This window comes from Ambystoma mexicanum, chromosome 12 (genome assembly GCF_040938575.1).
Source record: "Ambystoma mexicanum isolate Mex_15411 chromosome 12, UKY_AmexF1_1, whole genome shotgun sequence".
Taxonomy (NCBI): domain Eukaryota; kingdom Metazoa; phylum Chordata; class Amphibia; order Caudata; family Ambystomatidae; genus Ambystoma; species Ambystoma mexicanum.
The window spans coordinates 971,553,889-971,572,842 of NC_090936.1; the positions used below are offsets into that span (position 1 = coordinate 971,553,889).

At 49.2% G+C, this 18,954-nt stretch overlaps 1 protein-coding gene across 2 annotated transcripts in view; it reads left to right on the top strand.

Annotated features, from left to right (window-relative positions):
* Nucleotides 1-18,954, top strand: part of LOC138514155 (uncharacterized) — a 272,316-nt gene that overhangs the window by 221,971 nt on the left and 31,391 nt on the right. For both annotated transcript variants that reach the window (XM_069629460.1, XM_069629459.1), the window contains one exon: nucleotides 6,036-6,161. In XM_069629460.1, the coding sequence (XP_069485561.1) occupies nucleotides 6,036-6,161 (126 nt within the window). The remainder of the gene's footprint in view (nucleotides 1-6,035; nucleotides 6,162-18,954) is intronic.

The window sequence follows — 18,954 nt, forward strand, 5'->3', positions numbered from 1 at the left end:
GGTTTTGGGCTCTACAAGACTTCTCACTTGGTGTCAAGGCCCCAACTTCTAATATACGCCTGTACTACCCAAGGTTGGTAGAGTGGCAGAGCAGCCAGGCTTAGCTTAGGAGGTATGTGAGTTGTAAATCAGTACAAAGAAATCAGAACATACATGAATCTAAGGAAACACACACTTGCAGTTATATCCAAAATAGTGATTTATTTTATATATACACAAGGCAGCTATAAACTCAAAGAAATAGTATATCAACTAGCAATATCAAACGTTCATTTAGAATACTAAGGGAATAAACCAGATTAGTAATTTGTTATATACTATTCTTGTGTACTTAGTGACTTCAGTTAAGGTCAGTAAGTACTTATTTTAAATCAACCCTGCAGTATTCAAGTTTAGGTAAGTTCAAGAATGTTTAAGAATAACAATTACAGGTAAGCAATATTAGTAGTAACTCTTATAAGGTTTGGCAGTCTTTTCCCTAACCAGAAAGGGGGTATTCCGTTCAGGGTTTGGTAGGACAAGCAATGCCCAAGCCAAGAGGTTCAGAGGAGTTACTTTTAGGAAACAAGCAATGTCCAAGTCAATAGGAATGTCAATAGGAATGCGACAGTTCTGATGCAAATCTTCTTGGCTCAAGTAAGTAACACGTTAGTTGGTCTTGAATTAAGTTCAGGATCTTAGGAGAAGCCTTCCTGGAGGGACACAGGCTATTGGGGCCTGGGTGCTGAAAATTGGTGTGCACCCAAAGAGCAAACATAGCGCTCCAAAAGCAAATGAGCAGCGCCACAATACCTGGAGAGTGAAGAAGCTGATGAAGCTGGCCTCCCGTTAGATGCCCAGTTGCAAACCTGGTTGTCTAGTCTTTGGTTGTGGTGATGAAAGGGGGTACCCTGGATGGGCTTCTGTAGCAGTAGTCGAGACAGGGACTGGCCAGCACAGAAATCTTTGTACTCCTTTGTCGGTTTGTGGTTTTGGTACCTTTTTCTTAGCACCAGTAGCGAACGATCACTACCGGTTGGAATTCTGCTTGGTTTCTCAGTTCTGCACCCTGGTGAGAGGACTTTGAGGAGATGATTTGTGATTCTGGAAGTCCACATGGATGCCACCGAAGTTCTAGCGAGATTCGGCAATGACAAGACAATGCACTTCAAGGTGGTTGAGGTACCCCAGGTATTGGAATTCTGCAGCCCAGGAAGGTCTCAGGACGTTGGGGGAGGGCTCAAATTGAAGTGTCTTGAGGCTGGTCATGTTCACCAGCCCAGAGGGCGAGGTCATCCTTGGCAGAGCGTCCCGTCGATTTTAAAATAAAAAGAAGAAAAACTGGATTAGGACAGCAGCGGCATTCCGCAGTGCTTCTGCAGTTACTGGAGGTGCTGCAGGCATCTCTGGTTGTCTTCTTTAGAGCTTCAGTTACAGTGGTCGACTCTGCCTCCTGTCCCAAAAGCCTTGCCTTTTATGCAGGAACCCATTCATTCAGTCCTATGGACCTGTCAATCACCAGGGCGTGGCTCAGTTCAAACTGGTTCAAGGCAGGCATACCCTCAGACAAAGGGCAGTGGAGTTTCGTGCTGCTCCCTCACCTCCTGCCTCAGCAGGTACACTGGAGCCTTGGTGGGATTCACAAATGAATCCTGCCAAAAACCTTAAAAGGACCCACCCCCACCTAGAGTGGTATAAGAAGGGCCAAGAAGGAAGAAATAACCAGAACATGGTGATAAAAGAAGACTGGTCACCCATGGGTGCTGTAGTGCAGGTGTGGGAACAGCCTGCGAGTGAGTAACATACAAATGGTATAAAGATATCCATCACTACCAGCCATTTAGGGTTGTTTGTTACTGTAACCATAAAAGTTACAGGAACAGTGGGGACGGAGTTACAATGTAGCCGCTCAGCACTCCAGGTAAGTTGATGTGTGCTGATCTCACAGAAAGAAAGCTAGTAAGAAAAAAAGTACTCCATTAAAAGTAAAAGGAATTATAGTAGCAGACAAAATAGGGTTCCCATCTGAGAGCAAAAGAATGAGTGAGTGGTTAAAAAGTCCCACTCAGGAGAGTAAAGCAAAACATCGCTGAAGTCCAGCAAAAGAGCTGGGGTTTCTCAGATTGAGGGGAATTGGCAGAAGAAATAAAAATTATCTGTAGCACATACTACATGGAGTGCAACAACCTGTGTCATATTTGTTTTCCCCCCTCCAATCATGAGTATCAATGGGCAGTCCATGGTATCGGCAATCACCCACCTCTCTAACTTCTTCATGCCTGCTCAAAATGCCAAACCCTACGCCATCTTTCTCCTTCTTGATCTCTCTACTGCATTTGACACTGGCGACCATCCTGCTATTTTGCGTTTGCTTGTTTTGTTTTTCACATCTCTAACCAATTCTTCTTCTCCTAGACTGGTAACACCACCTCCGGTGCTCCATACCCAATGGAGGTCCTTGGTCCCCATTCTTTTTGCACAATGCACCTCCTCTGTTGACAAGCTATTATCTTACTTTTTTTCATATCACCTTTGTTGTGGGTAATGGCCACATTTTCTCCTTTCCCTCCTTCCCCCTGATATATCCATTTTATCTCCAAATGCCTCCGTCGTGTGGCACTGGATGCCACTCTGCTCAAAAATGCTTAACTATTCTGAAGCTCAAGTAATCTTTCTTCTGTTTCTAATCTGTTGTCTGCGTCCTCTCTTCGGTCTACTGTGGCCAGGTTAAACCTGCTCAATATATGCAAAAATCACCTGTATCTCACATTCCACTCAATCAGAACACAGCCTGGATTAATGCCAGTGGTCGAAGTGTACAAAAAGAAGTAGTGGAACTATGTTCTTTGCTGGCCTGCCCCTGCTCCATACAAACGCCATTGCCACGGTCCCTCCCACGCGCAATCCAACCCCCCCCCCCCCAAACACACCGGCTATTTAAGGGAATGTTCAGTGCAATGCACTGAAGTGCAGGTTTCAACTTCTTCCTATACCTTTATTTCAAAACTAAACCATTCCAGAATGACTTCTTTTTAAAATAAAAGTATAGCAACAGTAAAACTTAAACTAGAGGAGCTCCGCTCCTGCCTACATCGACCACTGATTAATGCCATTCTCCTAGTTCTTGCAGAGCCCCATTTCGCCACCTGCATGCTCTTCAATCTCCCTCGCTCCCTTCCACCAATCAACTGCTTAATTTGTAATAACGCCCCTATAGTCCTACTAGCACTAGACCTTCTAAAGCCATCCTCTGCCTTGTTGTTCCTCCCCTGCTTCCTGCTTGCACTGCTGCCTCCTGACAGCACACCTCATTAATTCACTCCCCCAGAAATGAAAAAGCTCTTCCTGTCTGCAGGGCTTTAACAGTACCCTGAAAGTAAGCATCTCCTAGAGATGCTCTTGGGGGAATCACGGTGGGATAACCATTCCAACGGTACAGCAGACTACTAAATGTACAGCACCTTTCAGTGCTGGCCTGGACAGTGTGTCAGCACGTTGCAGAAGACTATAAAATACAGGCTGGCTTTACGTGATGACTGCTCAGCCTATGTCCATAAATTGCAAGTGATGTTCACTCAATGTAGCTCGTTCAAGTGGCACTCGCAGGTTCGAATCCGGGCAGGGCCAAACTCAGCCTTTCATCCTTCCGAGGTCGATAAATGAGCACCACACACCATGGGTAATAATAAGCAGCGCTCAGATACCTCAGGGTTCGTAGCGCTATATAAATGCCAAATTATTATTATGGACAGCAGACTTTACAATACAATTGTAGATTAGGATCTGATATCATGCTGTGGGAAGGTGTTTTGTTGTGGAAGGGATCTGTCGGCTTGGGATCTATGACCGCGATCCGAGCGTAGAGATGAAAAGCAGGCTATGATATGTAGTAATTACTTAAGTTTCACATAGAGCTTCTTCACCCAGTCTTGGGGCTTTCTGCCCTGCCAGCATGGTAATATTTGATTCTTAAGTTGCACACAGATCATGACGGTGCGTGACTGTTAAGGTGAGTATCACGAGAGTGAAGCGTACCTGTAGACTTGGAAGAAGATCTTGACGTGGCAGCCAGACTGACGACTGTCTTCTGATGAGTAAATGACGCGGGGTACCGGCCTCTCCGCCACCCAAGGTTGAAACAGGGTGGAAGATGGACCGACTCCCAACGCCATGGGACGCACTCTCCTGATTAGCGTGGCGTCAGGACAGTGCAAGCACTGACAGGAGAGGCAGATGTTGAATGTCCTTTGACAGTAGAGTCCGAAGTACTTTCCAAGAAGAGGTCCCAAGGACCCGGTAAAGAGGAGCGTTGAGGAGATGCTGGTATTGCTGCTGAGCGTGTACAGGGAGACTGAAGTAGATGGTTGAGCCAGGCACCCGCAAACCACTGGTGAAACAAAAACGACAGGCAGGTTGATGGTCCGACTGGTGCAGCAGCTGATAGTCTCAAAAGTCCCAAAAGGAACCAGGTAGCAGCTCAGGCAGGAGTGTGGGAACCAACCCCAGGAACTGGACAGAGGAACCAACCCCAGGAACTAGACTGAGAAACCAACCCAGGAACTGGACTGGGCAAGGACAGAAAACGGGAACCCAGGAGAGAGGGAATGGCACCCCAGGATAGGGAACTCCGGGACCCAAAAGGACCTCCAAGCAACACCAAAGGAGGGAAGGACCAGGAGCCACAGGAAGGGCGAGAAACCAGGGAAGAATTCAGGCTGGAGCGGGCGGAAATACAGGGCAGGAACAGGAGAGCAACAAACGAGCGAAGAACACGATCAGGGCACAACCGCGTTGAGACACGACTTGCCCCTGATCGAAGCTCGCTTTATGGGATGGCCGGCACCCGAGAGGCTTGAAACGCAAACCGTCTCGTTGCCGGGTGCCGGCGCATCCAAAGCGAGGCTTGAGGCGCAAGCTCTCGCCGTGGAGAGGGCCCAATCTACTGCGCATGCGCGGAACCGAGACCGTGGTCTCCTGCGCATGCGCAGAGGACTCCTGACGGGAACCCTAGAAGCTCTCCCCATGGCGGATCCCCACAAGCGAAAGCGCGGGTAGATCTGCCAAGAGGGAGGAGAGCGAGCAGGTGCGGAGAACCCCGGTCTCCAGGTAAGCGGCGTGACATTGACTGGCAAACTTACCTTATAGACTAAGGTCACAGCTAACAGTTTAAATAACAAGATGGCATTTTTGTATCGGGAATATCGCCAAAATATGGTGTGATTCAGTCAATTCTCAAATGTTTTAACACCGCAGAGATTGCATCTCTGTATGTTGCCATTTAATGGGGAATTAATGCACTCTCGTTGGTAGGGTAGAATGTGTTCATTGGCATTACCGCCTTATTGTGTTCATGCACAAATATGCATAGTTCATTTAGCTGTCTTTGGTCTGCATACACATGCAGTGCTGCTGTACGGAATTCTGACTGCACACATGTTTGCATTTAAGGTCATAGTCCTCTTTGAAAGCACTGGACAACGTGCATGGAGCATGAATATAATATGTTAGTGTGAACTTTTTGAATTTCACTTTCAGTGCAAAGTCATTTGCTTTTTTAGTTGAAAAGTCCTAAGAAAATAATTTTGTGACTGGGAGCTAAGGGGTATGAAGAAATAACTTTTTGGATCAATTTGATGTCTATTTCTCCATCTGACAAAGTTTCAGAATTTGTTGTGCTGGACAAGAAAGAATATGTCCTGGGCATTGGGCGATATGGATTTCACGCCCATGATTGGTGTCTGAGATGGAGTGTGGCAGTGTCTTTAAGCTAGTTTTTTTGTGGGGGTAAATGCCCACGATATATTGACCGGCTAAAATGAGGCTAAGTCATAAATGATCCATCTGTTTTCCCCGCAATCTTGAGAGGAGAGTAGTGTACAAAAGGCCTGTGTTTTTCTCAATCCCACAGTAGCCTGATTAGAGGTCTGTTGCGTATTTTTGATAGGACCTGCAGATTTACTTGGAGGTTTGAATTCTCACGTCATAAGTATTACTGGTTTTCAGTGCGTACTAACGAGATGCTGTGGGTTCTTGCCTTTATGTTTGTTTTTTTGCAGACTGTGCTGTCTGAGTCTCTGGGAGTGCGTGGCGTGGTGATGAAAGAACGTCAACTTTTCATGGTGGGACAGACTAGAATTCACGTTGACCGGGTGGAAGGACTGGGTCACTTTCTGGAGCTGGAGGTAAGGAGACCGGATTTGTCACTGGTCATAAATGGTGCATTTGAGTGGTTTTCACTAATTGCTATCCATATTTAATAAGCTGCAGCGTGAATCCAAGACAAATTTGTGTCTAATCCACCTTTTTACAACTTTTGTTGTACCGCATAAATTGTCCGTCTTTTAAATGAATCTGCTACCTACGGACTCCATTTTAACCTTTTCATCCCCGTAGGCCTTGTTAAACCATGCTTTTCTCAACTTAAACCTCTCAAATTTGAATTCCACAGAAGGGGGAAGGAATTTGGATAAAGCAGAGGGACACAGATTCCCTTAGCAAGATCAAACCTGCAGTTTGGGTATGGGGGGGTTTGAATATAAAAAAGCATTTTGAAGAGCAAATCAAAACGTTTACACATTATGGTTGATCAGTCCTGCAAACCTAGAGAACTATTGTGTCTAATACTTTTATTTTTCCAACCCTCAATGTGCCTTCTGCTCCCCAGTGCCGCTTTTGGAGGTTACTAACAGTTGTTTTATCATTTCTTTATGGAAAGCACTTTGAAGATCAGAGTAAAGTTAACTTGAAGGATTCTCTACCTGCCCCGTCAACTGATTTTGTTTACTTGGTGCCAACTGTTGGGTCAGAAGAAGGTGACAGAGTAACTGGTGACATTTCCACACACAGGCCTTTTCATTTATTATTTAAATAAACTCATCTGTCCCCAATTGTATGGTGTTTGTCTTACCCAACACAAAACTAACTAGGGTGCTCGTCGTCAGTGATATTGTCCAAAGTAATATTCTGTCCTCTGTCCCAAACTACCCTACTTTGCCCCTACCACTATTCGAAAAGGCTCAAACAAAAAGGGGTCCAGGAGAGTGACTCCCTTCTCCTGGACAGGCTTCTATAGCCTCAACAAGTCTCTCTGGGGATAGCTTCTGGCGATATATGGAACCAGTTCCTTTAATTATTCAAATGGGTTCATGTCCTTCTGGGGCTTCCCTTTTGTACTACTGGTACAGTTAATGTCCAAAGACCCTTGTCTTTATTTCCTCCAATTCTAATATGTCTCTGTAGTATTTCTCTACTTCAGTTTTCCTCCCTTGGCTTGTTCATGTGGTTTCACAAATAGTCCTTCCATTATGTGGGGACAACTCGTCCATTCCACCTCTTTCTCTTTCCAGCTTTCATTTAACCTTAACCAAGCATAACCATCTTCCTGGTATCTTCTACTCCGTTTCCAATATTGTTTTTTTATCATGCTTGACCCGGTGTCCGGTCAAATGGTCGAAAATAAAAGATCGAATGACCATTTGATCGAAAGTCAAATGGTCGAAAAAAAAAATGGTCAAATTTTTTTATTTATATATTTTTTTAGTTTTGTTTGGGGGGGGGAAAAATAATATAGAAAAAGAGGGGTTGAGGGGGAACCCCCCCATAATAAAAAAACAATTCGACCATTTGACTCTCAATCAAATAGCATTCGATCATTTGGTTTTCGACTAAATGACTGGTAACCGCTTGACCCAGCCTTGGCCTCCTGCCCGTCCTTCACTGTAGGGAGAGCGGGGCCATGTTTGTTCCTTCTCCTATGAGAATGCCTTTTCTTTACCCCTTCTTTTCCTTTTCTCTTGGTCTCGCTGCTGCTTCCTCTGCTATGGAGAGGACTCCTTTAAGTTTTTTCTGTCTTGCAACAGCAAATTGCCCTGGAAGGACACCCATTGCCTATGCAATAGGTATCTCAGTCGTGACTACGATGAGCGCTCGTGTAATGCCTGTAAGCTCTTTTGGCCCAAGACCCTGAAAGACAGGCGTACGAAACGGTGGACAGCCTATGCCATACAGGCCAAGAGTCACTCGCCCTCTGTCTCCGTTGCATCAGACGAGGAATCCGTGGGCAGCCACGGCTCCGATTCAGAAGCAGTTTACTTTACTCTAGAGCCTTTGCACTCCCACATGTCGGTCCCTGGCCCTGACAGGTATGCCGCTGTCAGTGCTATGGGGAATTCACACCCCGACAACAAGGACACTTGCACACCACATGCTTCAAAGCACACGGCCACCAAACTATCCTCGGCGGATTCCCCTGTCTAGGAAAGTTTCAACGCCTGCATGCCCGTCAAAGTCTTTGACTAGGCCTTCCAAACATTGCGGTTCAGCGCCCTACGTGCAACCGCCTTTGTGGCCTATGCATGCGACTACATTTTCTTCTGTAGAGGGCACTCCCTCAAAACCTTCCACTTCCAATGCGGTACCGTCGAAAGGTGCAGTAGTACCGAAAGATGCGGCAGCGCCGAAAGATACCCAATCGGTGAAAACACTCCCGAAGCTTTGGGAGACATTTTCTAAAGCTGATTCGCCCGTTTTGGAGCCCAAGAGGGCTCCCTCCTCACCTGTGTACTATTTTCCATCCTCCCCTCCTCTTTCTAGGGCCCTACTTAATAGCTCAACCCCTCCTGCACAGACGACCCCCCCCCCGGACTCCTCAGATGCCTCTGAATGGACCAGGGATAGATGCAAGGCCTGTATGAGCAAGATGGCCGGCTTCATTGACTACTCAGGCCAGTTTGGGGACATTTTGAAGAGACTGGGATGTGGATCAGTGCTCCATCCCTCCTACGTCCCAGAAGCTCCAATCCCGGGGCCCAATTTCACTCCTTGGAGGAATCCCATCAGGACCCTGCAAGTCGACATCTTTGGGGATGAACCGGATGATGCTAGCCAGAATGCTGCCTATGCCCAGGACGACCAGGATCCCAATTACTACAACCCAGACTAGAACCCTGTCGGTGACCAGGGCACGTAGCACACCACACCACATGACACTGACATCTTTTTGGATGCACGCCTCCCAGCCTAGAGACCCATTGCCTATATAGGACTAGTTGATGTTCACCACCCTCCTGAAGAAGGCTGCTGACCATTTCAAATTGATCACACCCGAAGCTGCCCCTGATCGGATTTTGTGGAATATGTTCTTAAGGAAAAGACCTTGGTCAGCCAAGCCATCCCCTTGCTGAACTCCAAGAAGCATCTGGCCCCCTCATTACTCACTCCATCTCTCACATGTGCGGTTAACCCCCATGTGGAAATGTTTCGCCTGGCTCCCTCAGACCTGCTCTACATCAGGGGCCACGCTATTCCGGATTCCTTAGCCGTTACCACTACTTGCAAGAGGGCGGGGGCACCACTGTCCTCGTCAGAATCTCCTCTGGACAAGGACTGCAAGAAGTAGTATGCCCTGGAAAAGCGTATTACCACCTCTGCAGCATATTCCTCCAGCATTGCCAACACCACGCTCCTTGCGATCTATAGTGACGTTCATATGGACCTTGTTTAGGGTGGCCTTTGAGATGTTCCATAACCTACTTGCACCTGCCTGTTAGCAGTGGTCACGAAGTTAGACCAGTCACCCAGAATATCCTCAAGAATACTCTGGACTCTGCCGGGTGTACCCTTGCCCAGGGAACCCTGCTGAAATGCCATCCCTGGTTAAAGAATTCACTGTTCAAGCCAGAGACTCCGGCTTTCTTGATCAAAAAGCCAGTGGAGGAGGCCAACCGCTTTGGGAAAGCCGTTGGTGAAGGCTTGGAGACAGCAAAAAAGGAACACGACACCTTCCAGTTGCTCAGTCAGATTTCGGCTAAGCCCTTTGTCCAACATGGCAACTCCAACTCCCACCAGTCCTTTTGTGGGCAGTCCTTCTCCTGCTCCTCCCATGCACAATATGGCTCGGGAGGAACTAACTGGGCTTCCGGACAGGGCACCTCTGGCAACTTCCAATTCCAACAGAGTTTTTCATTTGGGAAAGGGCAGGGGCAGAAACTATGCTTTCAGAGGCTCCCCTGCCTCTACCTCCAAGTGACACATCGGAACGGGTCCCCTCCCACACTTCCCTGGTCGGGGGATGTCTATCATTTGCCCATGCATGGCAGGGGAGCACATCAGATCAGTGGGTTCTCAAGACCGTCGCCAACAGGTACTGCATAGAGTTCCTCCAGCCACCCTGCTACCATCCACCCAGAAGCAGGCGCCTGTTGTCAGACCTTGTCATGATTCCTGCCCCTCATGTCCCCAGCCCTCCAAGATGTCAGGCTGGAGCCAGGCCATGATCACCTACATGGCCTTCAAGGGCCTCTCCATCCCTACAAAGACCCACTTGGAGTCAGACTTGGCGCTTGTGGCACCAGACTCACTCCCATAGGATAACATTGGGGATTGGACTTGTAGTGCATTAATGGGGACAAGATGGATGCCCCCACATATTTTGGTTCCCAGAACTGCATGTGCGGTCTAGTCTTTTGGGTGTGGTTCAGCCCAGAGACACCTGGGATACCCAGAGACTATTTAAGCCACACCCAGGCTGTGAAACATGCTTTGCGTTTTCTGCACCTGCAGCGTGACACTCACCGTGTTTGGATCGGTCTCCAGTAGGCCTGCATCTTTCTTCTGCGCTCAGCTCCTGCAAGAACAAGAACACCGTTAGGAACAGCCTTACCTTGCGGCACTTCTGCCCATCATTCATCGCTCCTTCTGTTCTGCGGGCATCTTCGGCAGTGTCATTCCCATCCCGGCGTGCCGCTTCCTAAGGAAAAGGGAAAACAGAAAAAAGGCATTAGTAAGCATTCTGCAAATCTTCGCTTATTTTTAAATACTGTACGAGCTTCAAACGCTTACCTGAATCCCAGCCGCTCTGGGGGAACTCTGTCTCCCGAACTTCTCATCCATTTGCAAGAGGGAATGGACACTCCAGGGTAGCGTGAAACATCTAGAGGCGCTGCATACCGCGCTTACCCACCGCATTTGTTCTTCATAACCGTCATCCACGCTGAACATGTTGCGGCACCTAAAAGACACAGAAAAATAACTCAGTTCAATACAAATACGAAAGGGGTGCATCGCACATCACGCTCTCACTCACCTTCAGCGCTACTCATCTCAGCAGCACGCCGCCATCCCCGGACGCCGGCCATCATCTAAGGAAGGAAAGGAACGAAATTAGAGAACTGTTCAAAATACTTATTATACTTACCTGTCGGACTCTTGCCAGTGAAGTAACTAGGCAACAATGAGCCCGCATCAATAAACAAACCACACTATCCAATAAAACAAGGTGAGCTGTGGATCAAAGGGAAGGGTTGGACCCCGGGGAAGAAGGAGTTCAAGCACACAGAGACAATAGGGAGTTAAACTCTACCAATCCTGTGTTTCAGGCCCAGTCTCCAGTCGAATAGCCTCCAGGGAAGGGTTCGAGGTCGTAAGAGGTCAGAACAGGCTGAGTGACGTCCCCGTGGATACCAGGTGAGCGTTCCAGACCTTCTGCGAATCCTGTTGGAAGAGGTTCAGGTCCTGCTGGAAAAGGGCACCATCGAAGTCGGTATGCATTGATTTTGTCGAATGGATAATAACGAACAACATTAATGTCAAAACATTTTGAATGGAAAAAAAGTGATTTTAAAAAATAAACGTGTGTGTATATATATATATATATGTGTCTCGGGAGGATTGCTCAGGGGCAATGTACTTGCCTTGGAAACAAGACGACACGGAGCACCACAGGTTCGATCCCCGGGTCCGCGCTTAGAAACCTCCAGGTATTAAGCGTGTTATAAATAACCGATAATATCATAATATATGGGTTGGGGTGGGAACATAAACGGGGGGCAAGGGGGTTTGCAGTTGGACCTGCCCCACCCCCCCTAAAAATCAGTATTTATTTTGTTATAAATGTTTAGACATTAATGTTGTTCGTTATTCTTTACTTGTTAATATTGCATGTAACCATCAAAGTCATCCCTCATTTCCAGGTAAACCAGGGTATTTATTCAGTGTACTTACTTGTACCCAAAAAAGATCTAACCGTGCGCCCTGTTTTAGATCTGCGTCCTGCGAACAAGTATGTCAAACCACAAAAGTTCAGGATGACTCTGGAAGGGGGATTACATGGCCGCACTGGACATGAAAGATGCATACTTTCATATTTCAATGTTGCCAGCACACAGAAGGTACCTCAGGTTTATGATAGAGGACACGCACTATCAGTTAAAGGTTCTCCCTCGGCATTGCCTCAGCCCTGAGGGTGTTTACAAAGGTACTGGCGCTAGCGGTGGTTCGCCTCCAGAGGAAGTCCATCCCTGTGTATCCCTACCTCGATGACTGGCTCATTACAGGAGACAGTTATGGAACGTGCCTGGGATTCTCGATCAATGAGAAAAAAATTGTTGTGTCCCCAGCAAAGTCAAACAGTTTCTGGGGGCCCTGATTCGGACAGAAGACTGGCTTGTCTTCTGCTCCAACAAGAGGGTTCTAAACATGCTGGTCCAGAGCCATCACTATGGAGCCAGTCACCGGGTAATCGCTCGCAAGGCCAATGTGGCTGCTGGGGATGATGGCTTCCTGTGTCTTTTTAGTTCCTCGCGCTAGTCTGCGCATCCACCCCATGCAGGAGTGGCTCTCGAGTCAATTGTGTCAGACCAGCGGGATGATCATTGTCTCGACCGCCCTCGTGCAGTCTCTGCACTGGTGGTCCAGGGGAAACGTTTTGCAGGGGAAAACCTTTACCACCCCTGCAGTAGAGGCCACTCTCACCACGGAAACATCTGTCATGGTGGGGGGCTCATCTCCTTCAACTGACTGTGCATGGCCTGTGGACCCCATCAGTAGCCTCCAATCACATCAACCTTTTGGAACTGCTTACGTTTTCAAAGCCATGAAGCCTTCCAGGCACACCTTCAGGGGAAGACAATTCTGGTCCTCACAGACCGTACCACAGCCATGTACTACCTGAACAAACAGGGGGGAACTCACTCTCTAGGGCTCTCCAGACTGTCCCAGAACATCCGGAAGTGGGAACTCAAGCACAACATGTTCCTCCTCACCATGTTCAAGGGGAACTCAATCTTCTGGCAGACGGGCTCAGCAGGGACTCCCCCCGGCACCCTACCTGTAGAGCACAAGTGGCAATTACAAGTGCACATTTTACTTAAAGTCTTTGCAGAATGGGGGATCCCAGAGATCGACTTGTTCGCAACTCTGGAGATTGCCTAATGCCCAGATTACGCCTCCAGGTACCCACAGAATTGATCCAAAGGGAATGGTCTCTCATGAATATTTCCCGTCGTCAGGCTGAGAATCCTCTGTAAAGAAAAAATCAGTTTCAGTTTTGTTTCTGAACTGTCTTTCTACTAATAACTGGTCTCTGGGTCATACTGCCCCCAGCCAATGACTGCCCTCTACCTAAGCCCCTCCTCTGGCAGCCATCTTCCGATTTTTACCGCAGGTTCAAGTGTTGGGAGTCCTTGTGCTGTAGCTCTCAAGCTTTTACTGCGTTTTGCGTTTCTTCGAAGAGTTTACTCTTATATTTTCGGTCAATCGATCCTCAAGCTCCACAGATTCTACTTCCGATCAACGGGGACCCGTTTTGGAATTTTGTACGCCCCTCAAGGGCACCTTTTCGTCGAGTTTTCCACTTCTCGGAGGATTCCAGAAGATCTTTGAGGCCTACCCCCCATGGACATGGCCCTGGACAAAGGAAGCATGACACCCGTTGGATCCAAGTTGTTCAGGAGCTCCCCTGGATGCGGACTACAGAACGTCTTTGAGGATGAGCACTCTCGGTGCCTCTAATGCCTTCACGATAACAAATCGCACGTGGAGAAGGACTGTGCGTTTTGTAAGAACATGTCTGAACGGACAATGAAGGATCGTCGTATTCGACTCACCTACTGGCTGGAGGGGGAAGAGCCCAGCAGCGGGTGAGAAGAAGAAATCCGAGCGGTCGTCTAAGACCTTTGAGGGCGCTCTGGCGACGGGGGCCCAACAAAAGGCAAAGCACTGCAAGTCTGCGGGAAACCGGAAGCGCCGATCGGTCGGGATCCTCGGCTGTCGGGCAGGGCGCAGTATCACCAACGCCATCAACCACGAGCCAAGGGCTCTGGCTCGGTGAAGAGGAAGTCTGAGAACCCGGGTAAGCTTTGGGAGAAGCCCCGGTCGATCCCGACAGAGATAGCCGAGGGGGAGCGAGGCGGCAACCCTCCCCCCAAGGTGAAGGCCTCAGGCACGGCCAAGGTCATGAAGGCCCTGATTCACTCGGCTAAGGCCTCGATTGAAGGAGTCGTGGCGGCCCTGGCGAAAACTACGGAGGCTTCAGGGGTTAGGTTTTCCCTGCCACCCCAGAGGGAATCTTTTCTGCCTATCGAGAAGACCCCTGTGAAATCCCAGCAGGAGAAAGAGAGGGGGCACGCTAGCCATAACGGACACGGATGCCACCTCTGAGGATGAGTTGCTAGCGTCCAAAGGATCTGGGACAAGAAGTCCGAGGAATCCAGGGCTCACGGGAAGGATCCCGACGAGGCTGACTAAGAGAGCAACGGGGGAGCCGACGAGGAACATAGGGTCGCGGAGGGCCCCACGCCCCAGCCGTCGGTCCAGTTGCAGCCAGTGCCCGTACCAGGGGACAATTCAGGAGCTATCTTGATGGCCATACAGGCCATGTGTACAGAGATTAGGACAAGGATGCCCTTACCCCCCACCGACGACCCAGCGGAGCCTGGACCATCGGGGAGTCCACCTAACAAGCGGAGATGTGTCCATCCTCCCCCCTTCCAGCCTTCACTCCCATCCCCTCCTCCGAGGGATGAGACGGGAACGGAGACGGCGACGATGGGTACTGAAGACGACGGTGGTGACAACGGTATAGACCTCCCCTCACCACCTCCTAGGCCCCACACCCCCTGCGGAAATTGGCTCCTTCCATGCCATGATCGCCAGGGCATCTGAGCTCTTCCAGCTCTGCCACGAAGAACAGAAGGAGGGCTTGTTCTACCAACGACGGGAGGCCAAGAAGAAGACTGTCCTCTCAATCCCTTTACTGGACGACATCTGGGACGAGGTGTCAGTCTAGAAATACGGATACTTTGAGACCGCAAACGCATTTTGGTGGCCGTGGACCAACCGTCTCATGCACGATACGACAGAATATAGGTTTTCGAGTTTGCCAATGAACGGCCATTTTGATGTAGCAAGAATCGCCATTTTGTTTTCTAACCATTGCTCATTGCTTTCTGTTCCTATTGCTTAGCAGTATATTTTCCGCTTACACTGCTCGACTGTGGAACATTGTTGTCTGTATCTGAAAAGGACAAGGCCGCAGGGCCGCGAGGATAACAAGAGTTCACTGAAACACAAACGTAGGCAGCGCCAGGAAGAATGCCCGGCTCCCTCCCGAATGTAGCCTTGAAGCAGAGCTGCAGGGCATTTAATCATTTCACAGCTGGCAGCCAGTCTCGTTATATGGTAGAATATGTTAGAATAATACCGCTAAAGGCTTGAATTATGCTGTTCTAACGGCCCCCCTTTGCTGAGCCCGCTACAGCATGTCGGCTCCCAGGACGCGAATAGCACCTGATAGGTAGCAAGGTCCAGAATGCAACTCCCCCCCCCCCCCCGTATGTAGTTCGCTTCCAAGAACAGAAGCGCCGTGTTCTATTCAATAACCGAAAGATGCCTTCGCACTCACAAATTGCAAATTGTTACTAGAACAGATGTTTGAAGGTGTCATAGTGGTCGGAGATGTCCAACATCATACCAAGTTCAAAGAAACCCAATAAAGGGGGGTGTTAAACATGTCATAGCTGATTGTTTGACCCCCCCCCCCGTCTCTCAAATAGCCCTGCATCCAACGCGCTAAACACTGCAATAGAACAGCTCGACCTAGTGGACATCTGGAGGGAACAACACCGCACCGAGAGGTGCTACTCCTATTATTCTGCCCCGCGCAAGGTCCACACGAGAATAGACGATCTGTTCATAGATCGTGAGCTGGCTCAACAAGTGGACGACACACTCTACCTAGGCAGAACCATATCCGATCACTCACCGCTGATCATGCAATGGGCCCCTAGAGGACCCAGACCGCCTATCCCGCTATGGAGAATGCCACCCACAGCACTCACAGACCACGCATTTAGGGAAGAACTTGGCACCAAACTTGAGGAATACCTAGACATTAACACAGGCTCAGTGTCAAGCTGGAGCACACTATGGGAGGCCATGAAGGTTGTAACAAGGGGTGAAGTTATATCAGGTGCCGGTGGTATCCGTAAGCACCTGAGACTGGAACTGGAGGAACTGGAGAACAAGATTACCCACCTGGAATCCGAAATCAACATCATGCCGGACGCCGAAATAGAACTGAAGGGCACCCGGGAGGAGTGCCTTTTGGCCTGGAACAGACTGTCCAAATTTGACTACACGACCTACATAGCCAGAGCGCACAAAGAAGCAGATAAGCCTGGTAGAATGTTGGCCTGGCTATGTAAGCGCGAGTTCCCAAGACACCTCCCATCTGAAATAACCGATGAAAGGGGGATAACTCACCGGACGCAGCGAGACATTAACTCAGCTTTTGCGGCCTTCTACTCCAGATTGTACGCCCACGACACCAAAATACCAGTGGACGACATAAAGGCCACACTGGCCGAGATTGAGCTCCCAAGACTGACGGAGGCCCAAAGAGAGTTACTGGACGCGGAAATCACTACAGAGGACGTGACGGACGCGATTAAATCGCTGACCACCTGCAAAACCCCCGGGAGCTATGGGCTCCCGCCTGAATTTTACAAAGCGACCCTTGCTCCGACACTCCACAAGGTGTATATGGAGGCATACGAAAACGGAAACTTACCCAACGCCATGAAAGAGACAATTATCATCCCTATACTCAAACCCAACAAACCCGCCAACAACTGTGAATCATACCGCCCAATCGCCATGCTAAACTATGACTGCAAGATCCTGACCACAATCCTGGCTAAGAGGCTGGCGAGGGTGATTGGAACCCTGATTCATGAGGACCAGAATGGTTTTGTGCCAGGACGCAACACCACCGCGAACCTGAGGAGGCTCCAACACATCATGGCATAGACCTATGATCGAGACGAGGACCTAGCAGTGCTCTCCTTGGATGCCATAAAAGCCTTCGATTCCATCTACTGGGAGTGGCTGATCGAAGCGCTAAAAGAATTCGGCTTTGGCGAGAGCTTTGTAAAGTGGGTCGAGGTATTGTATAACACACCGACAGCGAGAGTGAAAACTGGTAAGACGTTGTCCGAAGCTTGGCCGATACAGCGGGGCACGCGGCAAGGATGCCCGCTATCCCCAATGTTATACATACTGGGTCTGGAGCCAGTGGCTGCCTATTTCAGGACACAACACTTCGACGCGGGCATTGGACTGGGCAGTGATCACGCCATAATATCCATGTATGCGGACGACGTCCTCCTGTACCTGAATAACCCCCAGCTCAATGCACAAGTTGCGTTGGACATCCTCGACAACTATGCCCGATACTCTGGAATAACATTTAGCAAACTAAAGTCGTGTGCGTTCCCACTGGCCAGACTCGGGGGTCTGGATAAGCCCGACCTCCCAGATGTCGGGATACAATGGCAACCAGAGCAGTTTAAATACCTGGGAATCGAGGTGTGTCATACCCCAGAGCTCACGCACGAACACAACACGGAAAAAGCAGTGAGAGCCCTCCGCAAATCTATGAACTTCTGGTCGAAGTTACCACTGGCAGTAAAGGGTAGAGCGGCAATAGTCAAGATGATAGTTCTCCCCCGTTTCTTATACCACTTCACAAATGTATGCTTCTACATCAGACCTCCCTTCTTCAAAAAACTAGACTCTCTAATCAAGGACTTCATATGGGGGTCGTCCAGACACAAGATCTCCCTGCCCACGCTCACGCTCCCGTACAAAGAAGGTGGGATACAACTACCCGATCTGCAAAGGTACTACCTAGCCGCGCAGCTCAGCCACACAACGAAATGGCTCTCTGACGACCTGTCAGCAGAAGTGGGGCTCCTGCGACATCCGACTCCCAAGCTGTTCCCTAAAGAAATGCTTTGGAACCCGACGAAACAAACTTCTGGAGTCCCCATGATTGTTACCCTGGGCAGGCAGGTATGGGCCAGAATTGGCTTCCTTCGACAACTGAAACACCCCTACAATCCCAATACTCCCATCCTGGCGGATGTGTGCAAAACTCAAGCAGACTTAGCGACAGCTAGGAGATGGGAGAGAGCCGGAATCTATACATGGGGAGATCTGTTTGAAGACGGCACGTTCAGATAACTCGAATCGCTACAAGCCAATGAAGGCATCCCGAACACCCAGTTCCTGTGGTACCACCGCCTCAAGCGGACAGCAAGGGCACAGTGGCCTGTCTGGCCAGAAGAACCCCCACCGGACCCCCTCCTTCAGGAGATGTACGATTTAGCAGACGGTTGGAAACCGGTCTCCCGCTTGTACACCAAACTAAATGACAGATCCAACCCGGAAAGCGTGTCCCTGAGGCAAAAATGGGAATCCGAATTAGGGACCATGCTAACAGACAGTGAATGGGAGCGAATACTACTATACCCCAAAGAGGTGTCGAGGAACATTAGATTTAAACAAGTTCAACTGAACGTGCTATACAGGACATACATGACCCCACTAAGAGTTGCTACCTTCAACAAACATGCACCGCCGAACTGCCCCTGGTGCGGAAATGACAAAGCGGACATGATCCACATGTTTTGGACCTGCACCAAAACAGCGAATTTCTGGTCCATGGTGGAACGTACCTGCACCGAAGCGGGACTCGCGAGATATGAGTGGAACCCAAAGGAATGCTTACTGGGAGCCCATCCCAGACTTAGCAAATACAAACACCTGGTCAAACTAATGGACCTAGCCTGCATCCTCGCAAAAAGGTCCATAGCAATGGCATGGAAATCCCCAGGGGGCCCAAGGCACGGACGTTGG